Source organism: Hypomesus nipponensis, chromosome 3, assembly GCF_054491055.1.
Source record: "Hypomesus nipponensis isolate SF chromosome 3, ASM5449105v1, whole genome shotgun sequence".
NCBI classification, from domain to species: domain Eukaryota; kingdom Metazoa; phylum Chordata; class Actinopteri; order Osmeriformes; family Osmeridae; genus Hypomesus; species Hypomesus nipponensis.
Genome location: NC_140363.1, coordinates 15,682,508 through 15,702,704, shown reverse-complemented (window position 1 = coordinate 15,702,704; position 20,197 = coordinate 15,682,508). Strand labels below are relative to the sequence as shown.

At 49.3% G+C, this 20,197-nt stretch overlaps 1 protein-coding gene across 4 annotated transcripts; it reads right to left on the bottom strand.

The window, feature by feature from the left end:
• Positions 1 to 388: 388 nt before the first annotated feature.
• On the bottom strand, positions 389 to 20,029 carry heatr5a (HEAT repeat containing 5a). 4 transcript variants are annotated; one of them, XM_084679363.1, is made up of 36 exons: positions 19,889 to 20,029; positions 18,793 to 19,060; positions 18,149 to 18,360; positions 17,746 to 17,854; positions 17,471 to 17,620; positions 17,006 to 17,177; positions 16,503 to 16,663; positions 15,875 to 16,124; positions 15,433 to 15,588; positions 14,653 to 14,903; positions 14,457 to 14,568; positions 13,084 to 13,236; positions 12,866 to 12,965; positions 12,500 to 12,609; positions 12,000 to 12,163; positions 11,707 to 11,870; positions 11,166 to 11,271; positions 10,618 to 10,808; positions 10,028 to 10,187; positions 9,575 to 9,764; positions 9,242 to 9,411; positions 9,089 to 9,115; positions 8,147 to 8,291; positions 7,671 to 7,850; positions 6,956 to 7,189; positions 6,556 to 6,803; positions 6,080 to 6,259; positions 5,626 to 5,860; positions 5,057 to 5,296; positions 4,637 to 4,764; positions 4,375 to 4,522; positions 4,019 to 4,294; positions 3,533 to 3,823; positions 3,182 to 3,333; positions 2,422 to 2,632; positions 389 to 2,252 (listed from the first exon to the last, which is right to left on the bottom strand). In XM_084679363.1, exons 2-36 carry the CDS (start codon positions 18,916 to 18,918, stop codon positions 1,948 to 1,950), a joined length of 6,207 nt encoding a protein of 2,068 aa, XP_084535489.1. In that variant the 5' UTR covers positions 18,919 to 19,060; positions 19,889 to 20,029; the 3' UTR covers positions 389 to 1,947. The 4 variants fall into 4 exon arrangements, with proteins under 4 accessions (XP_084535489.1, XP_084535499.1, XP_084535507.1 ...); XM_084679373.1 differs by having other exon boundaries at positions 16,503 to 16,660; XM_084679381.1 differs by lacking the exon at positions 9,089 to 9,115.
• Between the last annotated feature and the right edge of the window lie 168 nt (positions 20,030 to 20,197).

The following is a 20,197-nucleotide window of genomic DNA, read 5'->3' as shown; positions in this document are numbered from 1 at the left end:
TTTGGTTGTGGCCTGGAATCATACGGCAAGAGTAAACAATCCTGTTACTTTCACTGTTTGATCCTTATTGATCAATAAATCCCTCATACTACAAATTATTTCTCAGATAATGTCCTACAAGGAGCGTAAATTCATATATTTGTACCCCATCTTCCTCGAATACAGCTTTGTTCCAACTGCATAAACACACAATTTAAGCGTTTTTATCAAACCTGGCAACCGAAGCTGAAAGCACTGCGGCTATTTGGCAGGGGGCGCTATTTTTTGAGTTTGTTATTATTAACTGAAACACTAGAAACACAGCGCTAAATAAGTCTTTGTTACAGATGATATCATATTCCACTCCATTTAGAGCAATGTTAAATACTACTGACAATGTAGACTGAGATTAAAACAAAATCAGGCTTTATTCACCCACTGGCATTAGAAAATCATGTGTTAATATCCAACCAATATTTTCATTTGTACAGTTTACAAAACAAATGCCGAGTCACTTCATGATATACAGGCTTAGTGTTATAACAGTATCGTCCTATCTGTTGTAGTGCTGTCTGCTGGACGATGTTGATTATTGCAGATACATACTTTGTAGCGTTGACTTTAGTGACTGGACTATCATCCAATGATTAACTGTAACTACGCACTCATCAGTGAACATTCATATGCTGGATGACAACCCAATGCATTCCACAACCAATGCTTTTGATTTCAAAGCCTCAGTTTAGAGGAGACAGCGTTCATCCATACAGTACATGAATTCAAACAAATTGATCTCAAGTTATTCTAAAACAGGAAGTAACCAATTAAGCCAATATGTTGTGATGATAAAGTACTTCATGCTACCAACCCCATACTTAAGCAGCCTCGACAGACCATCATGTTAATGATAGCGGTCAGATTATGATCAGATAGCTGCAAGAGAGTATCATGCTGACCATCACACAGTGTTATAAGTGCAGTTATGTCTGCTAACAGTCTACTTCTATGAGTGGATACTGTATTTTTTGTCTCAATTATCAACATGGCTATTATTGTACTATTATCCATAACCCTTAATACTGCATAGTTACTATAGTGATTCAAGTCTACAGTATGACGCTTGATGACAATCTTGTTACTGCTAAGCTGTTAATGTGCTCTAACAGTCTGTAGCATTAAGGATCTTTGTTGGCTTGCATAGCAGAGTCTGACAAGGACAGCTGAGAGAATTAAGTACAAGGAACTTATAAAGATGGAAGCTACAGATCTGTCACATTTCCACTCAACACAGAATTATTACTGTACCACGATACAAGTAAGTGGTTCCAAGTGCACTGTAGAGAGCCACATCTGTGGCTTGCCAGGCAAATGACTTCTTAAGATGTTCACTGCTGAAGTTGGAACATGGATATAGAGGAAGGTGATCTGAGAATGATGACATTGTCTTTACACCGTTGCTCCCTCATAGAGGTTAAACTGGCCACATAAACCCTACAACTACCTGTACCATGAGATTATTCTATACATTGCTACTCTTTACCCCTTAGCCACTTACTGACTGCACTGTGTAATCTGTGCCATTGGGGAACAATTTGTGAATGCCATTTCCTAATGTGATAAAGTGACAAGTCTATGATATACTGATGAGGGCTACTGATCCCTGCATTTCGAATCCTTCTCGCGTTCACACGATAAACCCTACAGTCATATAGACACATTTAGTCCCGCCCATCCCTGTGATAGGGCAGGCGGCGCTCATTGACAACTGACTGCCTACACCTATCCAAAATCTTTTTGATCTAAAATGTCCTCAGCTCTGGTCTCACAAACATGCATCACTTGATAATGATATTAAGGCCTACACTAGTGAGCTTTAGAGGATGGCAGGCCTGAGCTAGGCCCGGCTGGGCTAGGCGGAGTCGGGTGTAGGGGCTTTATTTAAGACGTCAGCCCCATACCCTTCCAGGTTCACAGAAAGTTGGTTTTGAGCTGGATGCTTGGGGAAGTCTTCCTGGGGCCGTGGGCTGTGCTGGAGGCCTTGGCGTGCAGACTCTCCTGGTTGCCCTTGACGGCAGCTTCTAGACGGGCCTTGAGGTGTGGGGAGGAGGCCATGAGGGCCTTGAACACAGACGGGTGCTGAGGGCCCAGACGCATCAGGTCCTTCAGAGACCACTCATGGAGGGAACGAGCCGGCGCCGGGGAGGAGCCCAGGGCGTTCTCGTCCAATAGGAAGGAGATGAGGATGGGTAGCAAGATGGCTACCAGCTGTGGACCTGGAAGTACAAACACATGAAGGCAGACGTGAAGGAAGAGTGACGCTAGCGTTCTTATATCTCACCGTCTGTTTTTAAGAATGTTTCAACGGAGACTCACCGACATCCTCAGTCTGATGGATATTGGATTTATTTGGTTTGCGCGTCTCCTAGGTAACTAGCTACTCACGGTTTGCCTCGTCAGCAGCGAGGACCAGGGCCTCCAAGGCCCGGACACCGTCCTGGACAGCCTGCAGCTCCTCTGGGCTCTGTGGCCTCCTCTTCTCCACCCCCTGGAGGTGTCGTACCACGCAGGACCCCAACGCTTGAATGTAGCTCCCCCTCACCCCGCCCTGGCTCTGGAACACAGAGGTCAGCAGCTGGTAGCTACAGCTCTGCACCTGGGAGAGGGAGGAGAGAGGTAGAGAGACAGAGACGTATTGACGAATCGAGAAAGAAAATTAGCCTTGTGCTAGTTTCCATGTGATTTACATACTTTCTAATACAGAAAGAAGCATTTGCATTGGCTAAGGTGCTTTACATGCACGGTGCATATTCTTTTCTACAGCTTCTTTCTATTGAAAGAAAGGCTTTTCCAGTGGAAACTCAAACTCAAAAACATGTTTACATAACATAAAGTTCAAGTTTTCCTAAGTTATTTTTAGACCAGGTCAGCGTCTGAGGAATGGTGCTGATCTGGTCAGACCTCCTCCAGGGCCCCTCATCAGGGTCAGGTGCACAGGTCAAACGCCCCAGAGCAGGTATTTGAGCAACACCTGAACAACCTTTTTTTTTTTCTAAAATCATTTGTCCATGTTTTTGTACTGTATCACCATTATAAAGCGACTTTGAGCTCGGGAAAGGCGCTATAACAATCAAACATAATATTATTATTATTAACCTCAGGAGTTAGACTTTGGTTTCAGTGGGCTCAAATCGTGTCAGCCTACCGTGTGGTCCTTGGCTTCCAGGCAGGCTTTGAAGCGCTGAATGCAGCGTGCGTGGAGCGGCTCGGCCGTAGTCACCTCAGGACTGGCTGTCAGCAGGAAGATGGTCAGGGCTGTCAGCAGGCTGACCTCATCCACCACACACCCTGGCTGATCTGGAAATACGAGCAGCGACAAAAGGGAAGTCAGCATAGCAAACAGTGAAAAAGCTCAAGACAGACCCAAAATACTAAACGCGTCTCAAAGCTTGTAAGATTAATACTATTAATAACCTTCATAAAGTCATGTGGGAGCGTGAGTGTGTGTGTGTGTTTTTGTTTCTGCCCGAAGGAGGCGTGTGGTAAATGATGGTACCTGAGTCCCAGCAGTCCAGCAGAGTGTTGAGAGCACAGCGCAGCAGGTGGCTCCAGGACCCTCTGCTCTTCTCCGCCCTGCTCATGGGGGAGGAGAGGACAGCCTTCAGGGCCTGCAGAGCCCCCTGGACCACCAGGCCCAGACCTCCACATCCCCCAGGCCCAGGCTGGTGCAGCTGTCCTCCTGGGAGACCCGAGGCCCCCGCACCTCCGGCCCCTCCAGGCTGCTGCACCAGCTCCCTCAGCACCCCCATCAGCAGATAGAGCACCGTGGGCAAGATGGACACACTCCCTGGGAAGGACAGAACGAGAGAGGAATGTCAATCGTGCGTAGGAACGCTAGTTTATTTTGCTGATTCATCTGAGTCTTGTGAATTCAGTATTGGAGCCAATCTTTTCACGGATTCACTCAAACTTATCTGCTCATGACCCGACTTTATTTCACAGGTATGTGTGCGCGCAAGCATGTGTGTGTTTGTCACGCTACCTTCTGGGGAGCAGATGGAGGGCAAGTCAGACAGAATGGCGAGGGCAGAGGTCACCAGTCCACAGTCGCTGTCCGTCAGGGTCCAGACCGAGCCACCGGGGCCTGAGGGGCTGGTGCCAGCCAGCTTGGGGCTGAGCTGCGGAAGCTTCCGGACCAGAACACACAGACACAGCTCCAGAGCCCCGAACACCAGCGACCGGCCCGGGACCAGCCCGCCCGTGTCCCGCCCCTCGCCGAACTCAGGAACCGTCTCCTTCTCTGCTGCCCCGTCATCCACTGAGAGGAACAGAGGCAGGATTAGAAGGACAGCGATGTGTGCTTGATTCATGACGGTAAAGGACTAGCTAGCTGCGTACCCTCTGCGCTGTGGCGTTTCTCCTTCACGTGCTCCTGTTGGGCCGTGACCACCTGTCTGACCAGCTCCATAACGGCCAGCTGGACTTCAGGACCCTCCCGCGTCACCATCAGCCTGTGGAGCACGTTCAGTAGCTCCACACTCAGATCCTGAAAACCAGCAGGAAACCACAGGAGTTTACACACGCCACCTAACTCCTGAGTCCTCAGTTAGGCCAGCCTCAGCTGTGCTGGTTTTTAGAGACTGCAGGTACGCATCTCTACCTGGTCGCTGCCAAACTTGGCCCGTGGCCAGGAGACGTCCAGTAGAGCCTGCAGGGCAAGCAGACAGGAACTGATGTTCTCCATCTGGTCCTGGGAGTGGGGCGAGCACAGGAACTCCACACTGATACCTTTCAAAAGAGAACAACATTTTTGATACATCACACAAAGACAGACATAAATGAGTAAGACGCATCTTGATTTAGATAGTGAAGGTTAAGGTGAAGATATTGAACAGTTAAAGGGAAGGTTAAGGTGAAGATATTGAACAGTTAAAGGGAAGGTTAAGGTGAAGATATTGAACAGTTAAAGGGAAGGTTAAGCTGAAGATATTGAACAGTTAAAGGGAAGGTTAAGGTGAAGATATTGAACAGTTAAAGGGCAGGTTAAGGTGAGAACAGTTAAGGGGGGCAGGTATCTCACCTAGTATGAGGTTCAGGCGGTCTGCGCTGACGTCTTCGGGGGACTTGACGCTGGCCAGGGAGGTGGACTGCCCCATGGAGGTGGGGGTGACGGGTCTGGACAGGATGGTGGGACCGTCGTCCACCATGATGAAGCCGGTGCTGTGGAGCCAGAGCGCCGTGGCGTGGAGCAGCGGCGCCCACGAGCAGCTGTAGTGCGGGCGGGCCTGCTCCACCGTCTCTGCCGTGTAGAAAGAACCACCTAGAACAAAGGGGGTCAGATGGCTGAGCGGTAAGGGAATCGGGCTATTAATCAGAAGGTTGCCGGTTTGATTCCAGGCCGTGCAAAATGACGTTGTGTCCTTGGGCACGGCACTTCACCTTAGTTGCCTCGGGGGAATGTCCCTTTACTTACTGTAAACCACTCTGGATAAGAGCGTCTGCTAAATTACTAAATGTAATTGTAAATCAAAGGACGGACAAGCAGAAAAACGTGTTTTTAATGACATGCTAAGCTCCGTGTTACGGATTTGAATGACCTCCCTGGTTAGCTGTGTGGCAGTGGTGGCAGATAGAGGCGCTGGGTTGTACCTGCGGCAGGAAGCTGGGAGTTGTAGTCTTGGGGGAGGGTCAGCAGGGCGTAGTCCTGTAGTGCTGCCATCCACAGACGGCTCAGTGTGCCCAGATCAGACTGAACTAGCTTCAGCAGCCCTGCCACCCCAGCTCCAGATACTGAGCCCTCACTGGACGGAGGGGGTCCAGCCAGATCAGCCAACCTATCAGAACTCTCCTTTTGTTTGCTAGTCTGCACAGCTACAATGTACACCTGGGTGGGGAAAGGAGAGGAGCTATATTTAAGGTTTTGGCTACCCACAATGTTTTCTGATTGTTATTGTATGATCATCGACCTATGCACTTTTTGTAAAGCTCTCTCTTGGAAGTCGCTTTGGATTAAAGCGTCTAATGAATGAAGCTAATTGAATACATGTAAATAAATGTACATTTAGACTTAGAGCGACCATCACTCATCCACCATCCCCCCTACCTCTGCCCAGGCCTTTAACACAGCCAGCGTTTCCATGGTAGCGGTGGCCTCGTTGTACAGCTGGCTCGGCGTCTCCTTCCCTGCCTGCACCTTGATCAGCGAGGATGCCAGCAGCTGGTGCACACGCCGCAGGTCCTTCAGGTCGCTCACCACGCCGCTGGCGATCCACGCACTGCACACCTGGACCACACACACACACAGGCAACCATGTTCAGCTCCATCATAGAACGAGCAACAATCCAAAACGACTAACCTATCCCTCGTTATGGATCCTGTAGACCAGGGATCTCCAATTTTGGAGGGCTACCTGCCTGTTGGTTGTGGCTCCAACCGCATTCATTTGACCTGCTTCAACACTCGTGACCTGATCAACCGGCTAACTATTAGAATCGGGTGTGCTGGATTCGTGTTGGGTTAGGAACAGGGTTGGAGACCCCTCGCTGTAGACCCTGACAGAAGGAGGAAGCCTCACCCACCTGGCACGCTTTAGCTGTGACATGGGGCGGAGCGTCAGGGGTGAAGGCAGGTCTGAGGGCAGCTCCTACGTTGGCCTGGTACTGCTCCAGGATCACATGGCCGGGGAACTCCGGCTCCGGGATGGAGGAGAACCTGCGGATGATGACCAGCAGGGTCTGCAGGCCCGACAGACGCAGCTGCTCGCTGTGGTCAGTGGCTGCCATGAACGCCATGCGCACCAGGTCGCCCAGGTGGAGAACCAGGAAGTCTGAGAGATGACGAGGGTGGGAGGGGTGAGCGGTTTGGCCAAGTCCTGTTTATGCATGTGCGGTGTCGCCAGTCGGACTACGTGTCATGCCTCTAATCTTCTGTGCTTGCCAAGGAAGAAAGGTTCTGTTGAGGGAACTCTACTCGACTCACCAGTGGACTCGTGAAGGCGGAGCTCTTGGGCCAGTGCCATGTCGAAGTGGGCGGGGTTTCCGTGCTCGCACTGGGCGATGATGCGGCACACACACTCCACGGCAAAGACGCGCGTGGACCAGCGCAGGTTGGTGAAAGGCCCGCTGGAGTCCGACTTGGCGTGGAAGACAGAGGCGTCGTCGTCGTCCTTCTCTCCCTCCTCCTCCTGGGTGGTCTCCACTGGGGCACGGGAGTCTGAGACACACACACGCACACACATCCATGTCAGGTTAGAAGTAACAAAAGCAGAGCTTTGCACATACAGGACCCGATAAAACTGCTCAAAATAGTATTGAGGGTAAGTTCGATTTATTTCCAGTTGGCACTTCTGACACAATTTCATTCACTCCATTATAAAAGGTGATAAACGCACACCCCAGTAATTTCACAGTATTCGTATTTGGATCAAAATCCCCCTGGTATTATCTATTATTAGTCATCTGTTGCACTATGCACAAGCCACCTTATTTGCTTTATTGCCCATTCATATTCTTATCATTTAAATTGTTTTATTTTTTAAATTGTTAGTTCCTAGGATTAGTTAGACTACTGTACTTTTATACTTTTTGATTGAAGATCCGTATATGTTTATTGGTTGCACCTTCCGGCCACAGTAAATTCTGCGTTTGTGTAAACCTACATGGCGAAAAAAACAAATTGTGATTCTGATTCTGACCTGCAGACGCAGAGAGGACGTCCTTGCAGAGTTTGAGCCAGTGGGCCAGCTTGCCAGCTGAGATGGATCCCATCATGTGGACAAGCGTCTCCTGGATGTCCCTGCGGAGACGGGGGTCCGACTCCCGGTCCAGCAGGCTGAACAGAGCCCCCTCTAGGCCCACCTCTTTAATGGTCACATCTGGGTGGAGGTGGAGGAGATTACCAGTCAGGTCAACTGAGTGTGTTTTGTTTTGTTTGTATTTCTAGGGGGTCAGGTGGCTCATGACCTTTCTGATTAATCAGAAGGTTGCCGGTTCAATTCCCAGCCGTGCAAAATGACGTTGTGTCCTTGGGCAAGGCACTTCAACCCTACTTGCCTCGGGGGGGGGGGGAATGTCCCTGTACTTACTGTAAGTCACTCTGGATAAGAGCGTCTGCTAAATGACTAAATGTAAATAGCTCTAGTTGTGAGGACCGTCCCAGACGCACACTCACCCAGCTGTGTGTTGTCTCTGCGTGGCAGCTCCTTGACCAGAGCTATGGCGTGCTCCGACACCTCTAGCGCCTCCCTCTGGGCCAGCTGTCTTAGGCAGGCTACCACGGCACGCCGCAGGGACAGGTAGGAACTACACAGGTTTACCTACACACACACACACACACACATCGCAACAGCTGACAAACTAAGCACAGTAGTGCGGCTTTCTCATGCTAGGACGTATTTAAACACCATTAACAAACAAGCATGCTGGAACACATCAATGGGATCGCTGCTGTGTTGGGTTAGAAAATAATTCATTGTTGTAAGTAGCAAGTGCCAACCAAACAAGGACCATGGATTTAAAATGTCTCTTAACAGATACACAACATAACCCAGGATTTACAAACAGACCAAACCCAGAGAACCGAGGAAAAGGAAGTTTAGAACGCAAACAGGCACAGGAGAACAGTTTTGTTTGAGTATAATATAAAAATATATTGAGGGTCCCCCATAGATGGTATATAGATGTTACACAACGAACAAACTGCCCATATCACATAATGAACAAATTATCCACAAAACCTAACCCTGTCCTTTCCCAGTTCTTGCATTTATTTAATATTTAATAAAGTCACTTTGGATAAAAGCACCTGCTAAATTAATCAAATGTAAGTGTATGTATGTAAATGTAAAGTTAGTTTTAGCCAACACTGTGATGCTAGTTTGGGCTGTACATCATCTATGGGGATCGGCTGTGGCAGCCAGCCAGCTCCTCAGGTTAGTTCAAACACAACAGAGAACAGAAACTCAAACACTCAACATCAGCCTTGTGGTGAGTACAGAAATAATAACATCAGCCTTGTGGTGAGTACAGAAATAATAACATCAACACAAAGCCATTGGCAGCAACAGATGAAGAACGGAATCAGCAGGTCCTGCAGAAGGAAGAGGAGACCTACCAACATAGAATAATCCAACATGATCTCCTGCATGGGACAGAACATAACACAACACTGTCATCTACGTAGAGGAACACTCAAATGGAGCAGGACAACGCTGCGTCATCTCTGGGTTTCTCTGGAGAGAGGTGAGTGTTCCTGGGTGTTACTCACACAGAGGGTGGGTACCAGGCTGGCCAGGTTGACGTGTCGGGGCGCGAACATGTGGAGCTGCTGCAGACAGGAGATGGCCTGCGCCTGGACCAGACAGTCTGGGCTGTCCTGCATCACCTCACAGCCCACCAGACACGAGGCCCGCAGTGCAGACACGCATGCGCCCTCACCTGGGACAGCAGACACAGACACACACACGCAACCTTAAAGATTAGCGCCAATATCTCAAACTCAAAACATGCATATTATTCTTCATATCAACATATAAAATACTAAACCAATGCTGTCTGAGCCCTGTTTAGTGTTGCAGTGAGCGCTCCAGTGCTTCCCTACCCTGCAGGTCTGGGCCGAGGGAGGTGATGAGAGAGTTGAGACATCTCCCCAGGCTCTGGTGCACCTCTACGTGTGTGGGAGGGATGGAGAGTAGCAGGCGCAGGACCAGGGTGAAGCTGGCCTCCAGATGGCCGTGGTACAGGGGACCAGCCAGGTCTATCACCATGGACAGGGAGTGGAGAGCCCACATCTGGCATGGAACACATACACATGCTGTTAAACATTGTGCATGTGTATTTGTATTATATTATTTTATATGTATACACTTTTTTTTTTTTACACAATTGTGTTTGTATTTATATGGAGCAAAAACACATCATTGGGTTGGTTTAGGTGCAGTTCTGTGGGCGTATGTGAAGCCCCTTGATGACGATGCTTGTAAAAAAAAAAAAAAAGGACTACACACGTATAATTCTGTCTAGATCAAATCCAATGTTGTCTTCTGCGTTCTACCTGGACTTCAGGTGAGGTGCTGTCCTGGGAGAGGGTAAAGAGAATGCCCACGCAGGCACTGAGATGCTGGGGTGAGCTGATGCCCCCTGCATAGCGGTAGACAGTCCCCAGGGCCAGAGCATGACCCGTGCGCGTCACCGCATCCCTGGCACTCTTCAGCCTGAGGGACACAACCAGCCCAGGGAGATGGATCACAATCAGAATTCGATTTATTTGCCACGTATGTTGCACAAACACAGAATTTACTGTGGCAGGAAGGTGCAAACAATAAACCCCAGGGAGCTCTCCATTCATCATGTGTAATATACACGGCTTGTCTGATTAGCCTTGACAACAGCTAAACAACATAACCCAGGATTACAGACCGACCAAACGGAGAGAACTGAGGAAAATGAAGTATATACTGTAGATGCTTCACAATGAACAAGCTGCCCATGTTACACAAAGGAACAAACTATCCACAAAACCTAACCTGCTCCCATGCCAGTTCTTGCGTATGTCTGTATGTCACCAATTTGACAGGTTCAATTCTTTTACGGTAAAGCAGGTTAGACTGTGTGTGTGTGTTTAGTGATAAGGTGTCTATTAACTTGTCAAAGCTGCTCAGCGTCATGGAGACGGTGAAGCCCGGGTCGTTGACCACCTGCACCAGGCGAGCCAGGCCCTCGGCTGCCATGCAGCGCAGCACAGAGCTGCTGCTCTCTAGCGCCCCCACCAGGAGGGCCAGGGCAGGACGCCGCACCTCCTCAGGACCAAGTGTACCTCGACTGGAGCCCAGAAGCTGGGAGGGAGAGGGAGAGACAGTCAGAGAGAGACAGAGACAGAGAGAGATGGTGGGAAGAGTTAGTTTGATTAGTAGTTTGATTAGTCTTGTCTGTTGCAATTCTTTTTCCAAGCATCCAAAACTTTTTTTCCAGGCCTCAGGCCTCCAGGGAAATCTATTCACCCTGTGTTCTCAGTGTAAAAGACTTATCTGGTTCCACCTATTGGCACTTATTTGCTTTTCACAATGTATGCTTCATGTTTTTGGTTACCCACAATGCTCTCTCTTGGAAGTCACTTTGGATAAAAGCATCTGCGTCTGAATAAATGTAAATGTGCCAATAGAACTGCCCCACAGAGAAGCAGCATGCAGTACCTTGAGAACACTGCAGAGGGCAGCAGAGACATGGGTCTGGACGATCTGCTGTCTCACTCCCTTCAGCTGAGTCACTGTCTCAATGAACTGCTCCAGAATCTGACTCCTGATATAAGACACAGGAGGGGAATGACAGAGAGCGTGAATGAGAAGGAAAAAGAGCGATTAACAAATTTGGCACAGGGCTGGCACGATGTTAAAGGATGACAGTCTGGTATTGTCTTGTAGAGCTTGGTCTGGTGCAGCGATTCCCAACCTGTGGGCCAACGCCTACTAGTGGTCTGCTAGGGTAATACAGGTGGGCCGCCAAACCAATGAAAACTAAAGTATGAAAAAAAATATTGGGGGGGGGGGAAAAAATATTCTAAAGGTAGAGCCGTTTTGAAAGTTATAAGAAAGAAAACATTTGTGAAAAAATATCACTGGAGAGCTCTCCTTAACGGGGTGTGTCAGTAGTGTGTCACTCCTGCTGAAGTCCAGTGAGAGAAGGATGATGATTTGGGAAGGCAGGGGCTGAGGATCGAGTCTGAGCCACACACACCTCTGAGGGATGATGATGTGGGGGAAGATGACTCCAAACAGCTGGACGGCAGCAGAGATTAGGGCGGCTGCAGGGGACAGGGGGGCGGGCACTTCCTCGTGCTTCAGACTGATGGTGAAGGGGTCATACTCCAGAGTACCTCCTCCGACACTGCTGCCATGCAGCTGGGACAAAGTGGCAGGAGGAGAGTGGTATTAGGTCACACACATGCACACTAAAACCTACACTTACAACCACACACTCCTATGACTCCCAGAAGCAAACACACACACACACACAGCGCACAGCCACACCTGCTCCTCTATGTATCTCTGGTCCATGTCCTGCAGCGCGGGCCCCAGCAGAGCCAGGTCCTGGGCGTGGCAGAGGGGGGGGATCAGAGTGAGCTCCGAACAGCCAGAGTTCTCCTGGGCCGTGAGGTCCAGCACCAGCTGCTTCACCACCACCCCAAAACTCTCTGCAGGAGAACACACAGGAGAACCTGCATCTCACCAGGAGAACACACAGGAGAACCTGCATCTCACCAGGAGAACACACAGGAGAACCTGCATCTCACCAGGAGAACACACAGGAGAACCTGCATCTCACCAGGAGGACACACAGGAGAACCTGCATCTCACCAGGAGAACACACAGGAGAACCTGCATCTCACCAGGAGGACACACAGGAGAACCTGCATCTCACCAGGAGGACTGAGACCAACTTTGACTCCCAACAGGACTGTTAAAACTTCTGATCTTCTGATCTCTTCTTCTGATCAGAAGAGTATGCACACACACACACAAAGACTCACCTTCATAGATCTTTGGAGGCAGCAGAGCCAGGATCTCATACACTCTCAGTCTGAAGACAACGGACGACGCCTTTATCTGATTCCCATAAGATTTGATGAGAGAAGGTACCCTGGAAGCATGCACAGAGATCTCATTTTAAAGGCTACGTCCTTCAGCGCACATCTTTAATTAGGGGTTAAGTGAGATTCTGGCAGCCCTCCAAATGTTATCGATCTCATCTGCTACTTTTAGCTCCTTTCCCGGTTAGCTGTGCAAACCTCAGCAACCCCACCGTATTCCCACAGACAGGATATCCCTTCGGTGTGATGGAGTCCAGCCAATCGCATTAGCTCCTATGTGAGGAAACCAACCAATGGGAAACTCACTTAGTGAGCAGTGCCACGGCACAGGCCAATGGAGTCAGCATCCGGCTGATGACATCATCGGTGAGAAGGTCAGGACAGTGAGCGACCAGGCTTCTCATAGCTGCAGGGGAGGTCGCACAAAAAAAGGTCAGTGGTGCTCCTAAACCAAGGTGAATCTTCACAGGTGACACACACAGAGAGCCGTGTGGGCCCCACGCAGGGACGAGGGCCTCTCTCACCGCAGAGCGCTCCGGCGCGGCCCTCCAGGGTGACCTGCCAGGTGAAGTAGTCCCCACGACGCAGCTCCATGTCCAGCTCCCTGATGGAGGGAGGGAAGGCACACCTCCACAGAAGCAGCAGCCTGGGCAGGTGGTGCTCCACCAGCGCTGGGCCTGAGGAGCGCACACATCAACAACGTCTGAAGAGTGAAACTGTGTGCTGTACCCCACTCACACATCAACAACGTCTGAAGAGTGAAACTGTGTGCTGTACCCCACTCACACATCAACAACGTCTGAAGAGTGAAACTGTGTGCTGTACCCCACTCACACGTCAACAATGTCTGAAGAGTGAAACTGTGTGCTGTACCCCACTCACACGTCAACAACGTCTGAAGAGTGAAACTGTGTGCTGTACCCCACTCACACATCAACAACGTCTGAAGAGTGAAACTGTGTGCTGTACCCCACTCACACGTCAACAACGTCTGAAGAGTGAAACTGTGTGCTGTACCCCACTCACACGTCAACAACGTCTGAAGAGTGAAACTGTGTGCTGTACCCCACTCACACGTCAACAACGTCTGAAGAGTGAAACTGTGTGCTGTACCCCACTCACACGTCAACAACGTCTGAAGAGTGAAACTGTGTGCTGTACCCCACTCACACGTCAACAACGTCTGAAGAGTGAAACTGTGTGCTGTACCCCACTCACACGTCAACAACGTCTGAAGAGTGAAACTGTGTGCTGTACCCCACTCACACGTCAACAACGTCTGAAGAGTGAAACTGTGTGCTGTACCCCACTCACACATCAACAACGTCTGAAGAGTGAAACTGTGTGCTGTACCCCACTCACACATCAACAACGTCTGAAGAGTGAAACTGTGTGCTGTACCCCACTCACACATCAACAACGTCTGAAGAGTGAAACTGTGTGCTGTACCCCACTCACACGTCAACAACGTCTGAAGAGTGAAACTGTGTGCTGTACCCCACTCACACGTCAACAACGTCTGAAGAGTGAAACTGTGTGCTGTACCCCACTCACACATCAACAACGTCTGAAGAGTGAAACTGTGTGCTGTACCCCACTCACACATCAACAATGTCTGAAGAGTGAAACTGTGTGCTGTACCCCACTCACACGTCAACAACGTCTGAAGAGTGAAACTGTGTGCTGTACCCCACTCACACATCAACAACGTCTGAAGAGTGAAACTGTGTGCTGTACCCCACTCACACATCAACAATGTCTGAAGAGTGAAACTGTGTGCTGTACCCCACTCACACGTCAACAACGTCTGAAGAGTGAAACTGTGTGCTGTACCCCACTCACACGTCAACAACGTCTGAAGAGTGAAACTGTGTGTGTGTGTGTGTTTTGTACACACCAAGGGTACAGAGAGCAGTAAGCAGCTGCCAGCCAGCCTGAGTCCTCGGGATGGAGATCCGACTGTTCTGAGTGGCTGAGCGGAGGAGGTCCTCAGCCAGGCCCAACACCACCTAGACACACACACACACAGAGTTCTTCAAGAGGGTCCAAAGCGTAGCCGTAAGAGCATGTGGCGGTGTCGTTCCCTGCCCTACCTGTCCTCTAGTGTGGGGGATGCCCAGAGGGCAGTGTTGCACGGCGCCCAGCAGGGCGCCGATGGCGCCACTGTACCCGGCCACAGCCTCGGGGCAGGACTTGAGGGCGGCGAGCCTCTCGGCGCAGCGGTCCAGTAGCACGGCGACCTGGGACGGCATCGCCACGGCAACGCAGCGCAAACACCAAGCAGCAGCGAGACGAGCTGACGCACTGGGGTGGAGCAAGACGGAGATGACCGTGTCCAGCACGGCTGGAGGGGGGCAGAGGTACGCGCGCACACGCACACACACACACAATATGTAAAGTGTTAACGGTTAAAGTGTAGATTCTCTCCATCTACGGTGTCTCTGGTACTGATCTCTGTCCCTCCACGTATCCTTAATATGCAGGCCATGGATAAAGATAAAAGATAAACACCAATGTTCTTTGTTGCTGACAAAGCTGATTCTGCAGAACTCTGACCCATTAATCACCCTATTCTAACCACGTGTCATCTCCACTCTCCCTTGCTGTGTCACGTTCCTCTCCTGCTCTCCCAGTCTGTCCCTACTCTGCCTTCAATCACTCTTCCTCCCCTCTCTCTCTCTCTGTCCCATTACAGACTCGGCAGAATACAGTTTTATCTATAAATAATACAGTGTAACAGTAATCTATCTCAGGAAAACAAACAGGATGTTTGTGCAAGCAATGTTTCCGCTTTTCACCCATTCTGGTGTTCTTACTCCCTAAACACCAGGATATTTGTGTGTGTGTGTGTGGGTTTGCGTGTGTTTAATCACCCGTGCTGGCGTCTGTGATGAGTGGGGCTGCGGTGGACCCCAGTCCCTGTACCAGACTTCCCAGCTCCAGCAGGGCACACACCAGGACATGCTGACTGGCAGCCACGTCAGCAGGACTGACCCGAGTCTCCATGTTCCCATCACTCATCGCCGCATCTTAGAGGAGATGACATCGTTAATCCCCAAACACAGTGATCTGCCACACAGCTGGTTGTGTGCCTTTATTTCCGTTGGGATAATAAACCTCCCAAGTCCAGTGAGCATTCAATGTATGGTCTGGCTTCTAAATCTCATCTTAAGAAAAGCCTCTCAACCATTGACGGCTACATTATTTTTCTGCAAGACTGGAAGTCTCTCTGGATAAGAGCGTCTGCTAAATGACTAAATGTAAATGTAGTGTTGAATCAAGCTCTTTCAGACAGTCAAGACCAGGCCACCTCACCTATGGCTCTCTTCTGCCTGCCGACGGCCTGGCAGATCTCCTTAGCGGCGGCGATCTGAGCCTTCTCCCCCAGCAGGGAGCCCAGGCTGGCACGCAGCACGAAGGACACGCAGCGTCGGCAAACCACGGCGTCGGCGGGCGTCTGTGTGGCGCGCCCGTGGGACACCAGCACCATCAGCAGGGACAGGAGCACGGGGAAGTTGGCCTCCAGCCAGGCCCCGCCCAGACAGGAAATGAACACCACGCAAGACTGGGAAGATGGAAGGAGAGATGGGTGTTAGAGAGGAAGTGGTCATGGATGAAGTGGTTAGAAAGTACAGTAAGTCATGTACAATGCTGTGCAAAAGGGTTAGGCACAAAAGAATTATAAAAAAAAAAAAACACTAATGGTTTTTTTTACTTAAAAGAGTAAAAAATAATAATAAATAAAAAAACATTGCAACATTGCACTTTTATACAGGTGCACAAATACAGAAGACAAGAAACATTGATATATTTGAGACAACATTCTGATAAAACATTGCCTGAGACTTTTGCACAGTACTTATCAGGTCAATGTGATGGGGCCTAGTCCAGGCTAGTGGTAGGGGTTAGGAGTGCTTCACTAGTGGGCTTCTAGAGTGCAGACCTGGGTGACACCTATCCTGATGTCCTTGCTGACAGAGCTTGTTCCCTTCAGCATGTCTCCACTGGCTCGCAGGAAGCCAGCCCCCCCTCGCAGGAAACCACCTGTCAGCAGGTCCATCACCTCCTCCAACGAGGTCCGCTTGGAGCTCTGCCTGAGGGCTGCTGGTTCAAGCAGGGGTGGATAACACACAAAACACAGACTGAAGCGTTGTCCGGGATACCAAGGCATTTAAATAAACAAGACAATATGGCGGTAGAAGCCAGGTCTACAGACACTCAAACACTCCTCCAGTTATCATCAAGGAAATGGTTGCTATTGGATTAGGGCATCTTCTGGGGAGGGGTGGGTATTTGCTCAGTGCTTGGTGATAGTGGTAATAAAAAAGAACGCATTATTGCTAGCTGGTTCTTCTATTATGAGCAGCGTCACCCAGATGTTCAACAAGTGTTCCAGAATGTCTACAGGTTCTTACAGATGTCTGTACAGGTTGTACTGGAACCTACCGGTGGGCTGTTTGGGTTCCACGGCCGTGGCGAGCAAGGTTCCCAGCAGCCGGGCCACAGCCACCCTCACGTCATAGTTGGAGCCCTCGAAGGCCCTGAAGCAGAGCGTGGCAACGTTCTCCAGCTCTGAGGTCCACAGGAATACTGCTTCCCTCTGCAGCTCCAGCAGACACTGGAGAGACCACAACAGTAACATTAAGCCAGATAGACACCGGAGACAATACCAAACCATTATGTGTTTGATGATAAGCAGACGGTGAGTGTCAGTTATACATGCGCCTGTTAGAGAACTGACCATAGGTAAGTATCTCGACCACATTAATATGAAGGACACTGATTTTACATTCACAGTTAAACTGAAAGATACATATGAACATACAGAAAATATCATCCCAGCAATGCAAACATGTGAAGCGCTTCATCAAAGTCAACACAGTGGTAGTCTGGGGAGGATGGGCTTGCTACCTTGGCGGCAGCGCAGCGCACAGCCATGGAGCGGTCAGTCAGACACATGCGTGTGGCCTTGTAGATGTCCCTGTGACATGGAACGGCGCTCACGCCAAGCCCACGCAGGATCTTCTCCGTGCTTAGCATGATCTCATACCGGCCCTGGGACTAGAGCAGAGGCGACTGGGGTCATCATCACTAAGGTAACCATCATCCACACCATCAGCATAGTCTTTCTCATCATTTCCACCATCATTACGACCACCTGCACCAACCTCCTCATTAACACCCACCTCTGCATTCTTCATGGCCTTAAGCAGGTTCCCCAGGGTCTCCTTAAAGGAGTTGGCCAGCATGCGACCCAGCTGTTCATAGAGGGTTCCCAGACAGGCGATGGCAGCCCTGGGATTAAACACACACACACACACAGTTACATCACTAGGCTAATTTGGCATCATATTGAGATATACTTTGACAGAACTATTTATATTTGGCATGTAACACTGAAAGGTGATATCAGTTGGAGTTTAATTTCTGGAGTATTGATTATGTGCATTCAGTAACTGTAGATGTATGAAGTTTTCAACAAACAAATTCCTGAACTACATGATATATTGTCCTGCTATTGTAGGTTACTCTGGCTGCAGGTGGTTATAGACGTGTATTTTTATTTAGTGGTTGTTTTCCAGTTCTCACAGTCTTGTGGGCAGGAAGCTGGGAGAGTCATCTTTGCTGCGAATGATGTCATTGCATTTGTCGACAGTGAGACTGGAAGAGAGGGAGTCCCCTAGCTTGTAGAGCAGGGCCAGGCAGTCAGCCAACACCCAACGTGTCGGAGGGCCTGGGGAGCCTGTCAGAACCGAAGTCAGCTGCTCAACCAAGCGCTTCTGGTTCTGTTTCACATCCGCCTAAAAAACAAACAAACACAAGTGTTATATTCCTCACCTCTCTCATTCATTGCCTGCCTGACTGCCACTCCACCCCACCCCATTATCCTCTCCCTTAGCTCATAACCTCCAGACGCTATACTTCTCTTCTCATTCACTGCCTGCCTGACTGCCACTCCACCCCATCATCCTCTCCCATAGCTCATCACCTCCAGACGCTATACTTCTCTTGTTCTTCCCCACCACTCCTCTCCATGATGGATCTTACCTACCGTCCTCCATCACCCAGTCTAACCTCTGCTCCCATCTTCCATCAACCTTTCCTTTCTTCCTTCCACTCTTCCTCCAAATACCCATTTCCCTCTTCTCCTCCCACCCTGTGCTTCCTCTTCTTTTAATCTCGCCCGCCCCTCCTTTCCTCTTCCACTCCTACCCTTCTCTTTTTCTCCTCACCCTGTCGGCAGCAGGAAGGAGCTTCTTCAGAAAGCGGAGCCACTCGAAGACAAACTCTGCCCTTTGGTGCTCCCCCAGCTGGCTGCAGGCCTCCTCGTCCAGGAGCAGACTATGGGCATGCTCCATTCTTTCACTCCTGCTCCTCCTCCTTTCTTCTCCCCCTCCTTCTCTTTCTAAGAAACTGGAGGCCCGACTTCAGCCCCAAACGAGACAGCTCCTTATTGTCAATGTTGGCGATTCCTGCTCTGTTTCATAATGAGCCCAAAATCTGAGAGAGAGAGAGAGAGAGAGAGAGAGAGAGAGAGAGAGAGAATGTGAGAGAGAATTATTCAACAAATAATGTCTGACAATATTACATTTCTTGGATCTAATAAAAAACTAAAACGGACTCGGGGGAAGGGAGTACAGAACTGCTCTTCCCTGTTTTTCTCAGGGTGCCAAGAAGTGTAAACTAATCTGGGACAGCAAAACCCATGAATTATTCACCACAATCCTTCCCGTTGGACCGAAGCACTGAGCTAGATTATTGCACAGTGGCCTCCTAGAGACCACTCACACGAAGAGACACTCTTTCCTCCCTCTCGCTCTGTACTTTTCTCATATAAGTAAAAGCTAATGTATTAAGGTTCTCTGGGCTAAAGCTGGTTGACTGGTAGAATTAGGAAGACAGTAAAGTAGGAAGACACTAAGGTCGGACGTATGGATATGCTGATATGCAACTGTATTGGTAACTAACTAGCGCTAGCTGGGTCAGTTCTGAATTCACACAAATATAAGATTAACCGTTTGCGCCATCTATTCCCTGGAGCGAACTATCTCAGCAAAATGTTTACATTACTACTTCATATTATGCGATACGTGTATATGTTTACATTAAATCGATGTTACTCACATGCATATTAAAGTTTAATGAATTAGCCTAGTGCAAATCATGCACTACAAAAATATATTGGCTAGTATTCCAATTATGCTGTGACACAGTTTGGGCAATATTTTCGTCCAGGAAATAGACAGAGCCCATGTTCAGCTACGGAGCTTGAAGCTTCGAAGCATGCTACTTTAAGTACATGATATTTTGAAATAAAAGTTGTCTTACGTATTAGTTGAGAACTTTACTCCGACCAGATTATAATGTAGGCTACACAAGAAGAACAGTCGACTATAATTTAAACACCAGCGATAGGTGATGTGGACACATCTGCTCCCAAACCCTCCTTCTCCCCAAACTCCGCTTCCCCACTCAAGTCTAGAGTAGTTGATTGCTAAATCATCGAACGTGGTATCCTAGGGCGATTAATTAATGCAAGAGTTAAAGGAGGTTTTCTCAAATGTCAGCAAATATCTAAACAGAAGCTGTTAATTTGTTACTTATTGAACGTATTTTTTTATCCAGCTAGTGATCCAT